An 18,717-nucleotide genomic window follows, 5' to 3' on the forward strand; every position below is an offset into this window, starting at 1 on the left:
TACATTAATTGAGTGCTATTCATATAAACATGAGTGCTATAACATTTGCTTATTGAATCTTTGAAAATCCTGGGATAAAAATTGTGTTAGAAATTTAAGTGAATCAGTGTAAACCTGAGATATAAAACAATATGCTGATGATGAATTTGATGAAAAGAATTTTTTTAAAACATCAATTACATGGCTTATGTCTGTTCTAAGATGTGTAGTTTTGCTCAAAAATCTATATCATGCTAATAAAATATTAAAATATATACTACCGGTAAACAAAGGAGATAGAGAGAAAAAAAGATTTTTTAAGTATCTGTTTCAACCATGTATTCTTGTACATGAATTGATATCATTCCAAATCCTTGAACCAATAAATTTGGACAATTTGAGTAGTATGCGAAGTTAATGGTTAAAAACATCTGTAGTCCTTTTTTTAACCAGTATCTTCATGCAGATGCAACCCGTAGGCAGTAGATACATGTAGCTCAATGTACATGTACTTTGTTGTTACAATATACATTTTAAAACCAGTTAGTTTAGAAGTTGTGGCCTATACAAAAAATTATACATAATTAGTATGTGACCTTAAACTTCTTTGTTCTCATCGTTAGGTACAAAGAACTATTCTGTGAATTATGGTGGAGTAGTGGGAGTAATTAAGAATAATCAAATCCATATTAAGGGTTCTTGTATTAAATTTAATGGCTCTCTGACAAGGCCAAAATATGAGAAAATTATAATTTCTATGTTTGTGTACATTCAGATTTTATTTAGCAATAATACATGTATAACTGCACATAGATCTACATGTACATGTAGACTTGGCCTTTAAAGGGAGTTCATCCTGACATTAAGATGGCTTTTATAAAATGAGCAAAATGAGAGAGATAGAGCGAGAGAGAGAGAGAGAGAGAGAGAGAGAGAGAGAGAGAGAGAGAGAGAGAGAGAGAGAGAGAGAGAGAGAGAGAGAGAGAGAGAGAGAGAGAGAGAGAGAGAAGGAAAAGAGAGGGGGGGGGGGGGGGGGAGAAGAACAATCTAATCTAGAAAGTAATGTATATGTACATGTAGTCTTTAAAAAAATACAGTCAAATACAAATTAGCAATTAATTATGATTGTGTTATTGAATTCAGTTTGTAATTTCATCAATCATACCTGAACCTATGTCAGAAACACCTTTTGTATGCACCCATTCTGTATAAATAAATATTTGTAATCATACAAGTACAAAGGAAATGGAGGGCCGCTGTCCTGGGAAATCAAACTTTTCAATTTCAATTTTGTGTTTGATTGGTTTCTTGAAATGTTTTCAAAATTTGTAAATTTTTTGTTCTTCTATTAGAATTTTCTCAAGTTACTTTGACATTTGTCCTCTCTTTTCTTCTATTATTTAATGCATCGGCACATATACACATATTGAATGATATTTCACATTAATGTCCCAATTTCAGAATTACATCTTATATGTGAAGGGTTTTATTGAAGATACATGTACATGTATAGTATGTTGATATAATAATCATTTTTTTTAAATGTACAAACTGTAGTGTAGATACATTTTTGCTGGTATTTGTTAGAACTCATGAGTTTTCTACAACCACTAAATGCTGCATTTCTCTATATCCAACAAGAAATTATTGATTTTTCTAGTAGAATAACCACGCATTCACAATTACTTGATTTGTGAGTGGCCTCGACTCTGTGAAAATAGACAAGAAACTGGGCTTTATTAGATTTATTTCATAATAAAACTCGCTGACTACCATACGCAAACTAAATGCATTGTTGAAATGAAATTATCTGTTGGTTGATTCTTTCTATTTTGTGAAGATACAGTACATACAGGTGTACATATTTGAAAGAGTTGACTATCTGACTGTTAAGAGTCAGAAGGACATTAACTCTATAGGGAGTGTCATGACTTCATGTCCTTCTACATGTAGCTCTCTTTAGAGCAAAGTGGGTATATTTACTGTCAAAGAAGAAGAAAAATTCATGAAAATTTAAAAAGATTAATAATTTTAAAATTATTTTAAATGTATACACATGCTTGAATGTGCATATACCTGTACATGCAGTTGTTTCTGTTTAAATGTTTCATGTGTAATCCAAAATTGGTCATCAGAGAATGTGATATTCCATCATTTTTGCGGAAGGAAATAAAGAAATTAACTAGGTATGCATCACAGCAACAGCCGTTTAAATGTTTGTCAAAAGATTTTAAAATGTTGAACTTCTTTGTGCTGAAGGAAGACTTATTGTAACATGTACAGTATATCTTGAAAAAACTGTCATTTTAAATGTCCCAAGTTGGTATCAATAGATTACTTCAAACATCTACAAATATTGACAATGGGACAATGAACTTCAAAGGAGATGACTATTGTTGTCTTATCAGCCATTTTTAATTCCACATTGAAGGTGTGGTTACACATCACTTTAATATCTAGAGCAGTATAGAATAAGTCTTTTGAAGGTTACTGTAGAAAAAACTGAAAACTGATCCTCAATATTGGCTAGTGACCCTTCGGCTGTGACTTTCCATGACCAAATACCTTTTTCTACAAATGCAGATTTTATAGAGTTAACAATTATTATGGTGAGAATAGGTGAGATATATTTTCATTAAATAAATTATTTAGGATTTACAACGAAGAGGTTGTATTTCTTTATATACATTGAGGATCAAAGAAAATACTATACATGTACCTGTTGGTGTAATAAAGGGATGAGAACAAAATCAATTCATTAAACTTTTTTTGTCTAATGTGACCAGCTTTTACAATGTCAATAATATAGATCATGGTGTAGCAAGGCATTAGCAATTATCTCTTCATATTACACTATGAATGTGTTTTTGCAATAGGGGTGGTGATATTCGTCTTGTAAAATGAGGAATTGTTGCATTAAAAAAAGTAAAAAATCAATGTAATTATTCATTCTATTTAATTATTTGGTTCCCCATTCCACTTAGCCATTTTTTTCTTTCTAATTGTGTGAATTATTCTAAAGATATACAACTTTAAAAATTTTTCCTAGACTTGATTTTGATACAAAAAATCAAAAGTAAATTCATACAAACATCTACATGTACACATGTATAAACACGTGCCTGTCCATTGAAAGTGTATAAACATGTAGAGTACATGTACATGTACATGTAGTTTATGAAGTCAGAGAGCCAGGTAGAGAGAGGAAGAAAGCAAGATTTGGGAGCTTAACTATTGTTGATTCAACATCTGTGACTAACAGGAAAGGCAAACACTAAAAGGATCCCAGCCCAAGCTATTTCTGTCTCTAAATTCATAATTAATGAGAGAAAAAATGGAGAGTACATGCACTTCTAGTTGTCGTAGGGAGGGTTGTGACACATCATCAATACACATGCTTAGAATATTTTAGAAAGTATGACTAAAGAGTGACACATGCATGTTCCAGAGGATACATCAAAATTAGCACAATGTGGAAGCAATATATAAAGTCACGTGAAAGCTATTACATTGATTTTGCACAATCATTGGATAAATAATTTCTGTCTCTAAGTGAGAGTGCTTTAAATATAGTTTATATTTTTTTCATATGCTTGTGTATCTTTTGTTTTAATATTCATCTATCACAACTACAGTACTGTATATGTACAATGTACATGGGTGTGCAACTGTGCATGTTATGAAAAAATGCCCGATCGTAACATTTAAACTAGTTTCAATTTATATATAAATGTTAATTGTAAACGTATTGTACATAATTTTTTTTTTAATAATTTTTTTTTGCAAAGTTTATTTCCATGATTAGAATAAAAAGTTTACTATAGGCACAATATTGTACACTTTCATTACAGTAAGGTGTATGCATGAAAATTGTGTGTTCACATTGGAAACACAATCTTATGTAAAACATTTGATTGAGTTGACCTGAAAGAAACAAGGATCTAATTGTTAGGCTGACCCTATTCAAATACTTGTTCTCCCTCTTGTTCTTTATTGAGCAAGATTTAAAGGAAATTTTGAATTGTGACGATTTCAATGTGTGTGTGACTGTGTGTGTTCAGTATGTATGAGATTCTCTGTCAATTTGAACTACATAACAGTTGATATTTTTTGTAGATCCATGCTGTTCATGTAGCTTATTTTCTAAAGAAATATATGTTTGGTCTTTAGTGATTTTGTTGTTGTTTGACTGCTGAATATATCTACATTTTGTACATTCAGTACTTAGTCAAGATAGAAAAATCAAATATAACTGTGAACTTAATTATTGGCATGTTTGAATGACACACCTTTTAAATCAAATTGAAGCCCTTCTAATCGTTCAAAGTATTATTTGAAAAGAAAAATTATATATGTAGGTATTTTTATCATGATTTACCCTCAAACTGTTTAGATCTGATGAATACATGTACATTCATGACAATATAATGCTTGATATTGTCATACTGTAATGAACATTTAATTTAATGTTTTCACAAAAATGCATGCATACATGTACATGTACATATACATGTAGTGCATATTTTTCACAATAATTATGACACATTGCACATGTATCGAGGAGAATATTATGAGTATAATCCTTGTGTGATTTACACATTTAGAGCCTGAAGATTTAGCTTAGCCAGCTAGGATTTAATGAAGCTTGCTATTAATTAAGCTGCAGGCCTGTAAACAGATCCCTATCAGATTGCATTATTGATTGTAGTTGCAAGAAATCATTGATTCAGCTTTCATCTCTTACAGACTAGCTTCAGGCAGCTTACAGACAGATTTGCTTTTTCTTTTAATTTCTTATTTAATGTATGGATGTTGAAACTCTAATCCATGGATTCTATGTTTCTTACATTTGTACTTTACATAGATAAGGCAAAAAGAAGGTTTTTTTCACATAGAGAAGAAAGAAATCACTTTTAGAATTATACTTTCATTAGCAGTTTTTGTTCATAAGATAATCTGCATTTCATAGTAATACACAAAGGTAAATAAGATTTGTATGATGCTCAATACATTTTAAATACATGTTATCTTTGAATCTGTATAAAGTAAAACATATCAAATGTTTTTTTTCCTGACATAGCGGCGGATTTGGGCACCCCATCATCAAGTCTGAACCGCAGGATTATCCTGTGATTAAACCAGAGCCCCAGCAGGCCTACCCTACCATCAAGGCTGAACCACAAGACACATACCACCAATACAACCACCCCCACCATCAACACCAACACCAACACACCGGTGGAGGAGGTGGTGGTGGAGGAGGAGGAGGTGGTGGCATGCCACCTTATAATGGCGGTCACTACATCCCCCCACCACCGGTCATCCAGACGCCCTCACCTGATCCGCAGCAGCAGCAGAAGCCAGGCAAGAAGCCCAAACAGGAGAAGCAGACAGCAGATAAGTTGAAGGAGAAGAAACCCAGGAGGAAAGTGGATCGTTTCAATGGGATGCCTGAGGAGGAGGTCGTCAAGAGGACACTACCGGACATTCTGGTCCACAATCTAGACATTGTCATAGTAAGTTCGTATACACTTTTTCCAATCACAGTTCTTCAGCTTTGATTCACATACCACTCTTCATTCATATCTTATGAAAATGTGAAGTCCTGACTTTCATTTTTGTGGCAGTTGTAATTTTCACCGTTTATTTTCGGGTTTACCGTACGTCTGTCCATCTGTTTGTACGTCCGTACGTCCCGTTCTCCTGATCGCGTTATCTTAAGAACAGACTGATGGATTCCTCCCAAACTTTGGTCATGTATGTAACTTGCAGGGCTTATGGACTGATTAGATTTGGGGTCACAGGCTTTTTAAGTATGCAAAAATAGCTTGTGATCACATTATCATTAGGACAGATAGACAGATTACCATCAAACTCAGGACATGTATGTACACGTATCTTGCTGAGCCCATGTACTGATTAGATTTTGGGGTCATGAGGTCAAGGTCAAAGGTCATGGGCTCATTATGTATTCAAAAATAGCTTGTGATCGCATTATGATCATCAAACTCAAGACATGTATGTATCTTGCAGAGCCAATGAACTGAGTAGATTTGGGGTCATGAGATTGAAGGTTAAAGGTCATGAGGCCCATTAATTATGCATGCAAAAATAGCTTGTGAATGCATTCTCATTAGAACTGACGGATGGATTATAATCAAACTTGGACATATATATCTTGCAAAGCCAATGAACTGATTAGATTTTAGGGTCATGAGGTCAAAGATGAAAGGGTCATACATGTTTATGAGAAGTAGCTTGTAATCATAATATTCTGAGAACCTGTTAATGGATTACAATCAAACTTGAATTTGAAAAATTGCTTCTGTTTTGGTTTGTAAAATTACTCTATGACGGAGGCATCATTTTCGACTGCGCGCAGTCTAAGTTCCATCTAGTTATAATTTGATTTATCAAAAAACGATCTGAGATTTTCTTAGTGATTTTGACTGATATAATATTTTTCAAATGCACAATTATCATTTTTTGACTTACATTTTCCTTTAAGGAAATAGATATTCATGAAACAAAAACAAAGATTTGTTAAGTTTTGTCAATATACATTGTAGGTCTGGTCAGGAAGATGTTTTTATCTTTGTTGTATTTTGATGATTGCCAGCAAACTTTACATGTGGTATATCGTTCAAATATAATCTGCTCTTGATAACAGTCATTCGGAGATATAAGCTAATACAATTTCCTTCATTCATTTAATCCTTCCTTTACTCTGCATTGCTTTTCATTTACAAGTGTGTCATGACCTACATTGAAATGCTTTTTTTCTCTCTTTCAGATTGGCATCAACCCAGGTTTAATGGCTGCATACAAAGGTCACCATTATGCTGGACCAGGAAACCATTTTTGTAAGTTTACCGGTAGTCACTTTGTTGTCGTTCAATCTGGATTACTCATATATTTCTTCCTTTTTTTTTAAAGTTCTAGGAACTTGTATAAAATACATTTGTTTAAGTAGACTGATTGAATCATCTAGAAATATGAAGATATTTTTGTCTAGTCTTCTAAAATCTCAAATTTAACAATAATATATAATTTAAGTGATGAATTTTAAGAATCAGAGAGGAAGGGGGAAGGGGGGGGGGGGGGGGGGGGTAGGGGCAGTGACAGTCTAAGTTATTTCATCTTGTATTACTTTAATCAGACCTGTGTGTGTATGATGTTTGTTATGTTGAGTAAGCCTCTATCTGATATGATACACTTGACATACAGGGAAGTGCCTCTACCTGTCTGGTCTTGTACCTGAACCAATGACCTGCATGGATGATGTCAAGCTACCTGACTTTGGAGTAGGATTCACAAATATCGTTGGCAGGACAACGAGAGGAAGCGCAGATCTCAAGAGGTAGGTCAAGATGAATGCTTTTACCCTCTCCAAATCATTATAAACGGACTTCTGGTGCTCTGTGAACATCTGTTTTGGTTAATAATGTATAAGACATATCTATAGCATTCTTGTTGATATGATGCTTATTTGTGCTATTTGGTTTTATAGTATTATTTGTTTCTTTGTATTTTGAATTGCAAAACTATAGGGCATGGATTCTAAACTTTTTAACAGATGTACAAATTACTTTCTTGTACATACTCTATGAAAGCAAAGAAAAGCAACTAATACAGCAAAGAATACATTTACGTTTCTGTAGTACCGATCATCTCTACACTCAATGAAAATATGGGTGGCTGTACTGTGAAGTGATGTTAACTTTCATATTGATATCGAGAAAGAGAGATGAAAGATATTCCATTGCTGATGGCTACATACACTTCACATGTATTCTAATTTTCAATTCAATTTCTCAAAACTGGCATAACTTTCTAAGTTCTGCATGAGCTTTCTTCAGTAGAAAAACAACTTTATTTGTATAATTGCACATTGTTTTTGTGTGTTATTATCAGGAAAGAGATAAAAGAAGGAGCCAAGGTAGTGGTAGAAAAGATTCAGAAGTACCTTCCTTTAATAGCGTGTTTTAATGGCAAGGGCATCTATGAGATCTACAGTGGCAAGAAAGACTTTGAGGTTGGCAGGCAACCTGAAAACATTCCAGGAACTGAAACAGTAAGTCAACCAAACCTCAATCAATTATATCAAGTAGAACTTTTTGTTGTTTTATATTCTGTATGAAAATCTCACTTTGCTACAGTATATGATTAAAATTCTCAAAATATTCACTTTTCAACCGTTTCATTAGTAAATTTACATTTTATGTAACAGAGACGATAGATATTAGACAATGATGTATTGTTTCATCTCATTCTCCTTTGAATATATTTGGGATTTAGGCAACCTTGTGATATTGCAGTACAAAACTGAGTGTTGCAAGGCCATTTAGACTTTGATAGATGTGTACATATGATATAGAACATTTCACATTTGGGGAGAAAAAAAACAAAACAACAACATTAACTGCATGAAATAATCCAAATAATTGAGCATGTGTAATTCTTAAGAAGGAAATTTGACCTTTCATTGCTAAAAAAAGCTTTATTATTTTCATAACGATAATATTCATATGTGAAGTTGCGTTTTGAGACTTTGGTAAGTACCTGTTCTTTATTAAATCTGTTGCTTGTTTGCAGGTTGTTTATGTTATGCCTTCTTCAAGTGCAAGGTGCTCACAGTTTCCCAGAGCACAGGACAAAGTCCCATTCTACATAACTCTCAAGGAGCTGAGAGATAAACTTAAAGGAACTCCTCTTTCAGAGATTAGAAGACCACCAATAGAGACCATGCCACCAACCCCTGTCAAATCAAAGAGCAAGAAGAAACAACAACAGCAGCAACAGCAGCAGCAACAACAGCAGATGCAGCAACAACAGATGCAGCAGCAGGCGCCACCACATCCGGCATTACCACCACCACCACCACAACAAGTACCGCATCATCCAGGGGTGAAATCAGAGCCGGTCGATGGGGCTTATCATGGAGGGATGGGGGGCTGTGGGTTCCCTGGCCAACCCCCTATGCATGGGGGAGTGGAGATTAAAAGAGAGCCTGGCCTTGATGGGCCTCATATGCCATCAAATCCACCGCCTTACTATCACCATGTATCCCAGCCTCAAGCACAACTACTGCCTCCACCTCCTCCCCAGCAGATGGGTAGCAGCGGTGGCACAGGGTTTACCCCTATGCAGAGGTCTGAGAACTCCTTTGGTGTGAAGCAAGAGGCTGGCGATTATACGTTATGTTCCTCTGGTTGGAATTCAGGCCAGAGTATGTCTGTCATCAAGCAAGAGCCCATGTCACATAACTATGGACAATATGACGTTCAGCATGTCCACAATCCAAGCATGCTGGACCTCATGGACGATTTCTTGGATCAAATACCTTGCATCAATAACCAGGGAATACCAGTAGGTCATCGGCAAGCCATAGGGCAGGGAACAGCCGGACCCAGGGGAGCAACTCCCCAACAAAACCAGCCATACAGCAACAATATGTGCCGTCCACCAGCTCCTCAGCAGCAGCGCCAGCCACAGCAGTCGCCTCCCATTCCACCATCACAACCTCCACCACCACCACCAGCAACAGCAGCATCCCGCTCACCACAACAGCAGTCAATACCACAACCTGCTCAACATCAGAACATCCAACTGAGCTCCATGCAGGAGAGATCAAGTCCTAGTAACCCTATGATGCCAGGGTTTAAGCAGTCATCATACCAGAATATGCCTGCTTCTGGCCATCAAGGCTACCTTCAACAGGAGCCTAACCCAGGCGGTGGAGGTGGAGGTAATATGTAAGGATTCCCTCAGCTCTCTCTCCATCCAGTATAATCACCTTCAGTCCAGGTGAGATTGTTTTTATGTCAAGTTGTGAAATCAATCATGTCACAAAACCTAAAACAGTTGGTACTTAAAATGGTCTGTATCCCATTAGATGAAATTGGTCACCTTGCATTCTGATTTGTCTGCCAATTCAAATTGTGTGATTTTATAGTCATGCCTTTTTTTCTTTTGAAACAATCCTAATGATTAGACCTAATGTATTAGCTGAGAAAAAATTTCTGAAACATATGTTGCTCGATATGTTGAGAATCATGTATTTGCGTAATATATGTACTATTTTGCAGCTTCAATATTTTAATTTGATGTTATTGTTGAATTGCAAATATAGGATGTCTAGTTTGTGGATTTGTTGTTTGCTGCTATTTTGTGTCAGTTTCATGTTTTATGCAAAGCAGTATTGTAATCATGCTATTAATTAAATGAATTCAATTGAAAAGTATCATGAGCATTTTCTGTTTATAATTGCTCATGAAAAGTCTTTACAATACCAGATCATGATTTTTAACTTTCTCATTTTTAAGTATAGTAGTCCTAATTGAGATAGTAAAATTTGTCATTCCGAACAAATAGGACAAGAAAGAAAGGTTCTATGCAAAGAAGTTAACAAAAGTTACAATGTAGAAGAAAGGAAAGAATTTTGTTTGCTTGTGTTTTGATGAGTTATAAGCCCAGTACGAGGTTTACATGCCCTTAAATGCTTGCCCTGTATTGAATGATTTCACCTCCATGAGTCAATGCAAGCAGTATGATGAAATATAAGACTGAAAAATCTATGAGTAACACTTAGCACTTTGTGCTGAGATGGAAAAATGACTCGGTACTAGTGGAGTGAGAAAAGATTGACTTGGGTCGATTTTTATTGACAAAGTAACAACCATAGCTCTTAAATGGGGCCTGATGCTGAAGAAAGAAAGGAGGAATAGGATACTGTATTCTATAGATACATGGCAGAGTGACGGAACCTCTTTACATTTTGTGTTTCGTACAGAATTTCATAGAAATAAGTTGAATTTTGCCTGTAGATTGGACCAAGTTACTGCAAGTGCTATTGTCATGTTGCTTGTTTGTTCCCATCGATATTAGTCTAGTTATTTGAGGGTTATCAACTTCTGTTTTGTGCTAATTTTCAGATTCATATTATTTATGAATTTGAATGACCAGAAAATGAAAAGTGACTTTGAATGAGCATGTTAACATTGTTCTATGGGGGCTTGAAGAGAAGGATGTTTCCTTTTAGTTTGTATATTGTTTTAGGACTTTATCCACATTTGTATATGTGTATATTTAACACTGTCATTCAATAATGCTTGATGTAGTCATTATACAAGGATGAATTGATGAATTTATTAATTACTCAATGCAATTTATGAGCTTGTTGGAATGTACATTGTCACTGCTCAATACATGTAGCCCCGGTTGTACATGTTTGCTTTTAAATAGAAGATTTATATGCTGCTTTAATTTTACTGCTGTAATAAGCTACCTCAATAAATATAAATGGATTAGATGTGTTCAACCAATGGGATGCCATCCTTTGATTTAAAGGATGATAAGAATACATTATTATAGAAATGCAATGGGGCATCAATCCCTGATTCATTATCTTCCCTTCCCTTCCCTTCTATCTTGTTCCTATATTTTGATGCCATCTTGCTCTGCAAAGGACATATATTCATTTCTCCAGTTACCTCAAATGTCAGAGATATGTATGTTTTCAGAGTTCCTTTTTAAACAAGTATTTATTTAGCATCAGATGTTCTCTGCCAGTTTTTAATTGTGTTTGCATTTTGCTTCATGCAATGAGAGTGCAATGTATGCATAGTACAGGGTAACAAATGTGAGAGTTCAAGGGGAGATGTATTGCTCAAAGACAAAAATGGAGATGATAGTGGATGCAATCCGAAGTAAAGAATGATAGAAGAGAACATGAACACTTAAACACTTGTACCAGGGTGGGCTATGCACATACCTAGTCTATGTTTCAGTTCTTGACAATGAAGTAGTAGAAAGTATAGATTTCAGATGAAGTGAGACTAGATAGGAGTATCTTGTTGAGTACTTCAAGTCCCTCTAGGTATCATCATGTTGTACATGGATTGGTAGCAAGGACACAAGAATGCAATCCAACAAGGCTTCCCTAAATGTCATATATACAGGGTTACACATTTTCTTGAAGGTTTATTTTTTAGAAGGTTCATAATTCGAAAACGAATGAGGGTTCTATTTCATTTTAGGAATTATGAACCCGTTTTTATTTTGGAATTAATTCTCTTTCATTTTTTGAAATTAGAAGCTCCTTTCATTTTCTGAATTAACCTTCAGAATTACGAACCTAATGGAAAAATTGATCTTTGGCATTATGAACCTTCAGGAAGACTACATGCAACCATGTGTAGAAGTCCATGCTTAAAGACTACAGGTACCCTTAATCATTCACTACATCGGTTTCTCCTTTGTTGAAAAGAATGTACATGTATTTATGCATGAATCGAAAATGACAAGAACTTTATATCATTTTCTATTTGAGTGCCTCAGTGCTAAAAATAAAATGCATTCGATTAGCTGCAATATGAGGAAAGAACATTTTCCTCTTTTAAAAGCAAGGTATTGTCATTTTTTAAAGTAATGATAAGAAGAGTAAGTAAAATTGGGTAAAGATTTCCTTATTACCCATGTTCCATTTTACCTCATTGTTTCCCCCTGTATAGATCATATATATCTATATTTTATAATATATGCATCAAAAAAATATGTTAACTACCACATTTATTTATAATTAAATGGATAACGTCGCGTCAATTTTGATAGTGTCCAGGGGTTTCTTGCATAAAAAGCACATTATAACACAACACACACAAAAATTGCACCAGTCCTGAATTTCTTGAATTGCATTTATGCTTTTAATCAAGTTTTAATCAAGAGGGACCAAGCAACACACACATGTAATGCCTGCCTCAAGCTTTGTTTGTTTGTATGTTTCATTTTTTTTAAATGTGTAATTTCCATCACCATTACAGAAAAAACTGAATATTTGGTTTTCAGCATGCCTTTGTAGCCACTTATTAGTATGATAGATAAGTCTTTTTGAGATTTCTATGATTAATGTTACTTTAGATATGTTTGTAAAAGTCTTTTTTTTTACATATCAAACCTCACGGCATGTTCGTTTAAAAAAAATAACAAAAAATAACAAATACCCAAACAAACAAACAAGCCACTGCTAGGTTTTTCCATTTCTTAAGCATTTAGGACAGGTAAAGAAAGGAGGAATATAATTCTGTGTTTTTAAACATTTTAGCTGCAGGTGATTCATATTTTAGGTGTAAAAATATGAAAAAGAAGTCTCTTTTGTTTCTGTAATCTAATAGCTGTCATTAATAAGTAGATTCAATGTTGATGTTAACACATGAAGTGTGATGAGATTAACCATTATACACTTACTTTTATTTCCATCATATGAAGAAAGCTGCAAACACTACCCTAATGAACCTTTAAGAATCAATCAAATTATCCACTGAAGATTCATTTGAAGTACACGACGTACCCTGTGTGATTGCACTTTCTAGCCATCAGCTAATACTTACTTTTTGCTCCCTTATTTTTTCTAAAAAATTCCTAACAATGAGGTTTTATATCTTTTACTCTGTATGTAGTTTGATGCGTAAGGAATCTTCTTTTCTTGCAGAAGCTTAGAATTCAATAAGATATTGTTCTGTCTGGAAGAGGTTAGAGAGTAGTAGTCAATTTGATATGATTCATCAATGAAAGATTATGTCATGTTCAAATCTGTGTGGGGGAGCAAATTAGCTGCTCAAATGCATGCTACCAATATATACAACCATGACAATGATACAGAGAAAGAAAGGCAAGGGGAAAAGAGAGAGAACAAAGACTAACCCCAGTGCTCAGAACATTAAATGTTCGTACGTGCCAATGGATTTGCACAATTATGATTTCAATTTAGCCGACCAAACATTCATGGATGTTGTCATTGAATTGGCATAATACGTGAATAGGCTCTATATGTATGTGGATGAAGTGAGTGAGTGAGCCCGTGAGTGAGCCCGTGTATGAATACATATCATGAGAATGCCTACACGTTCACTGCCAGTCAGTCGCCTATTCTACATGTGTGTTGAAACCATGTGTGTGTGTGCTTGTGTGTGTCGCCCCCTGGTTGTACGCACTAGGTAGGTTATTGCATTTAGTCTTTGACTCGATCTGGTCTTTTGTTCACCCATAGGTTTGTGTCATACATTTAAGGGGTCATTTAGATGCCAGAGAAAATTTCAGCTTTGCAATTGGAAATGTCATTATAGTATCTATTAGTAAAGTACATGTATATGTAGCAGTGTCAGAAATCTTGAAAGTAGATCGTTATAAAGATATTAATCAAGTACCATGTTTTACTTCTACTAGACTAGATATGAATAATTTATGAATGACATGTCACGTTTACATTTAACAATCAATTTCACTAATTCCCATTGTAACATTTTATTGTTTGATGATAGATTATGTATATGTTCATTCAATCAATTTATGATATGATAAGAAAGATCATGTATTGCCATACCATATAAGACCAATATGTTTATTTTCATATGGAGACCAACCAATATATGAGAGAGAAACCTCAACTGCATGCTTCCCATCTATTTGATTTAAATCATTGCTAGGTAATTGGCTAATGAAATGACTGATTTAGAACCCAAACCACATCATGCTATTAACCCCTGCCTATACTATACCATTGATGGAGTATGTTCATTCGAATCTAATCATGGTCATGAATTCGTTGTAGACTGGTTTAGCGATCGACACAATAGAATAAATAGCAGTGCACAGGAAATGTCATTTCTATTTCATTTTTTCAATGATTTTTTTATGACTTTCCCTCTTTAATTTGGGAAATTGCTCTATGATATTTCAGCAAGCCAGCTTTTTTTTCACTGTCAACTTGTCGAAGCAAATAGAATCATACACTCTAAGTGGGTAGTATTCACGGTTTGAATAGGTTTCTTTTTCTTCTTTTTGGTTGTTGTTGCAATGTATGTATGCAGTTCATGCTGGAGCCCTAAAAATGAGCTATTTGCATTTCTCTAACAGCAAATACCATAGGGTTGTGCTACAGAAAAAATAAGGAGAAATAAGAAAGGGAAAAAAGTCTAGGAATTGGGGTAGCAAATAGAAGTCTTAGTGCCTGGCCCACACGGCCAGTAGAAATCTTTGTGTGCTTTGATTGGTTCACTATACAAATATACTCCATGCAAGTTTATTACATGGCTTCTATTCTGTAGGGAAAATAGGGAGAAAAGATAATTTTATGAACCAGAGCTTGTTGATCATCTGACAGAATGCTATTTACTGAATGTTTCCCTCATAATAAGAATTCCCTTCAACCAAGAATATGAAATTTAACTTCAAAATTTGATTTGTGCTTGGGAGATGTACATGAAATATCTGCTGAGGAATAAAGCAAGGAACTTTTTATTATTTCAAATTTGAAATAATAATTTGTTTTTAAAGTGAATTTATGACTTTGTCATACAAGGGATATAGCTGAGGTTGTTGTCATGGATGGATGAAGTTAGACCTTGAGAACTTGTTAAAGAAAATATACTAAAATGGGTTTGTAAGTGCACTACAACATGTATTCTCTTAGAAATTAGCAATGTTTGTTATGAAATGCGCAATTTGAAAGTGCATGTATTGCAATTTCGGTTTTACTTTGATGTATAACTCATTTAGCTTTCTGTCAATTTTCTAATTATGCCAAGTGAACGCACAAATTTTCAAACCAAATATGGAAGCAAGAGAGAGTGGGAGACAGAAGTAGAAATGCTGAATGCAGAATTTGTCTTTTGTTAGTGAATAAATTATGCGGGGTAATTACTGCTCAAGGTCTAGTATTGTAGCTTGAAGTGTTTCTATGGTAGAGGTCAGAGAGAATTCTAAGGCTTGACCCGGGGTCGCTTTCTATTCTTCTCCCTAAGCCCCCTTTCTTTTCTTCTCCCTCTAGACCTCTGAGTGGTAGAAAAGCTGCCTTTTGTGCGAGCTAGCTGCCATCTTAATAGCGGCTCTCGAGTGTAAGTAACACTCACAATATATGGGCAGGATTGCACTATTATGCCACTTCATATTTCAATGTATTATCATATTATGCTCAACTCCTTTGTTGCGTTGAGCAGCATATAGCCGGTGGTACTGGGGCAAGCTAGTCTGTTCAGTCTCCAGTCAGTCAGTCAGTCAGTCAGTCAGTCAAGAACCTAACCAGTAATACCCCCATTAGAGACAAGGCATGAAACAGAATGTCCATATCAAGTGCAATAAAACCAGGTTTCATTATATTACCAGTTGGGTTTTTATTACATTATGGATGTATAATCTATTGAATGTATTGCTACTAATCATAAGAGGAATTAACTAGCATTTCTTATCTTTCAGTATTGGATACTATATTATGTGATTTTGGTCAATGAAATTGTTCACCAAATTCATATTTTGACATTTCTCTATTGTCTTCATGTAATGATTTTGTTTATGATGTAGACTAAATTTAAACAGTATTTGGGGATAAATTGGTTTATAAATTTGATGAGAACCTAATTGTGTTTTTTTTAATTAATAAAACTTGTATTTATTATTGTTTTCTCTGTATTTTACCAGGTACATATACCCAGTTTAAGCTGCCGGTATATGTTTGGTTAAGAGTTTCAACAATGAGCAACTCTCAAATCACACATTTTGAATTTTTGAACATCAATTGAACTGACATTTAGGAACTGCTAGAATGGTGGCTTTCCGCTCAATGTTGTCTCCATTAAGATATTGTCAATGCATTTGCGTAGAGCTGACTTTTCAAATATTGTGCAATACTGCCTTTTTTTTGTACATTATCCTCCTAAGCATAGTGTATTGAATTTTACTGTAAAAAAAGTACATTGATGCATCACTTTGCCATTAGAAAATACACTTTTTTAAATGTATAAATCAAAATGGTCTGTTATACTAAAAACTACATCTCCATTTTAAATTCTGCCAAAATTTGCAATTTGTGCTCATTTATAAAGAAATGTAAATACTGCAGATCATACTTTGAAATTAACTTTAGATACACTAAACTGATTATTCACTTTTCCATTGATTTTTAGAATTGTTTTTTAATCTTGTTGATTATTCCTATATATTGGTGTTGAATGTCTTCAATATATATGATTTAAGTGTCTTATAGATTTAACCCTCTTATCTATTTTTGATCATGAAATTGAGAGCAATACATTGTAGTTACAATACAAGGGGCCAAACTGTGTGTTGCAGCTTGATTCTAATTTTTTTAGATAAGTATTGAAAATACATAATTATTTAAGTGTTTATAAGAGCCTAAACATTGGATGTCTATACTCCTATTTGACTGTATGCCCCAAAGAGGGTGTATTAAATAAGTGTGAGAATAACAAATTACTCTAATCTTGGGGTATGTTGACCTCGTGTGGCAAAGGTATCGAGGCCTGATCTGAACCCATTTTCAAAGGATATTTATGCATTTGTCATGGTATTACATTTTCTCAACTAACTTATTAACTTGTATATCTGTTTTGTCATGTACAGATGAATTATGTTATGTTTTTAGTTACTTTGCTGTTTTTAAGTACCTTTTTATTTTTGTACCGCAGGCAGGCAGGCAGGACAAGTCAGTCCATGTGTTTCTAGTGCTTATTGGACCATGCGCTGATCTATATCATTTCAGAGCTCAAGTATTTATCATGAACAAATAATTTAAAAGTTCTGTTAAAAGTTTTGTGTTTTTTGTACATGTATATTGAATATGAAATCTCTGTCTCAAATATGAACTGAATTACAGTCATTTGAGAACGTTATTGCCAATTCTTGAGATGGAGTACTGTTTGCAAATTATTATTATTTTTTTGACTGTACAGTTTCATATGATTGAATTAGAGAAAAGACCAAACATGTACTGTATTTATTAGTATTGTTACATCACATGGACATTTGGTACTTTTTTGTGTCACAATGTTCAACATGTATGTTTGTATAAAATCATGGAAAATCAGATGAAAACAATGTTTTGAAAGAAATTGTATGTTGACATAAAGAATGATTTTTGTACAATTTCCCTGTAGATTGTAGTGAAATGTTTTAGTGGATGTCATGTAGTGGCAGTGGATGTTCATGTTTCAGATACGATGGATGATCATCGGATGGTAGACGTACGTGACATCTACATTGCAACATTGGAAATTCAAGAATGGATATGTGTAGGAATTTTTGAAGAAAAAAAAATGTTATAAAATGCTAGTGTTTTGGGTAGATGAATATGAATTGTGAGTAGGAGTAGGTAGAAACATGAACTGGTGTCATTTGTTGAACAGTGATGTGAATATGTGTCAGTTTTGAGCAATATGACAATAAAGAAAAAAAAATGTATCAAACTGTGTCTGGGCTTAATTGGCTTTGTGTTTAATTGATGCAGGAGTTGTGTGAACGAAAAAGTGAAAGTTCATTCATATTTATATAATGAGAAAACAGGAGAGAGATGGATTATAGGAGAGGGGGGGGGGGGGATCATACTCCTAACATTCATTTGCATATAAATGTACTGCATATGAATTAAAGGGAAACATTTATTCAGATAAGATCAGGAGGAAATAGTGTACATATGAGAGAAAGAAGGAATAAATGTGCTAGAAAGATATCTTGATTATACTTTGTGCGTGGTGAACAGATACATGTTGGTTATATAAGTGATGTATGCGAATGAGTTCATTATGCAATCTATCTGCACTCGGGTTCATGTATGCATCATATAAAGCCATCAGGCTGAGTACCATAGGTGCATAAACAGCTTCAACAAGAGAGGATAGATACTGTAATGAACTGAAAACGTGCATACCGGTAATTTGTTTTATATAA

General features: G+C 34.3%; 1 protein-coding gene across 2 annotated transcripts in view; it reads left to right on the top strand.

Moving 5' to 3' along the window:
* LOC586471 (integrator complex subunit 3 homolog) overlaps positions 1 to 18,231 on the top strand; it is a 35,708-nt gene extending 17,477 nt beyond the window's left edge. For both annotated transcript variants that reach the window (XM_786251.5, XM_011672995.2), the window contains exons 3-7: positions 5,060 to 5,495; positions 6,773 to 6,842; positions 7,207 to 7,339; positions 7,894 to 8,053; positions 8,575 to 18,231. In XM_786251.5, coding sequence (XP_791344.4) covers positions 5,060 to 5,495; positions 6,773 to 6,842; positions 7,207 to 7,339; positions 7,894 to 8,053; positions 8,575 to 9,738 — 1,963 coding nt within the window. In that variant the 3' untranslated portion in view covers positions 9,739 to 18,231. The remainder of the gene's footprint in view (positions 1 to 5,059; positions 5,496 to 6,772; positions 6,843 to 7,206; positions 7,340 to 7,893; positions 8,054 to 8,574) is intronic.
* The last annotated feature ends 486 nt before the right edge of the window (positions 18,232 to 18,717 follow it).

This window comes from Strongylocentrotus purpuratus, unplaced genomic scaffold (genome assembly GCF_000002235.5).
Source record: "Strongylocentrotus purpuratus isolate Spur 01 unplaced genomic scaffold, Spur_5.0 spur5_scaffold_6, whole genome shotgun sequence".
Taxonomy (NCBI): Eukaryota; Metazoa; Echinodermata; class Echinoidea; order Camarodonta; family Strongylocentrotidae; genus Strongylocentrotus; species Strongylocentrotus purpuratus.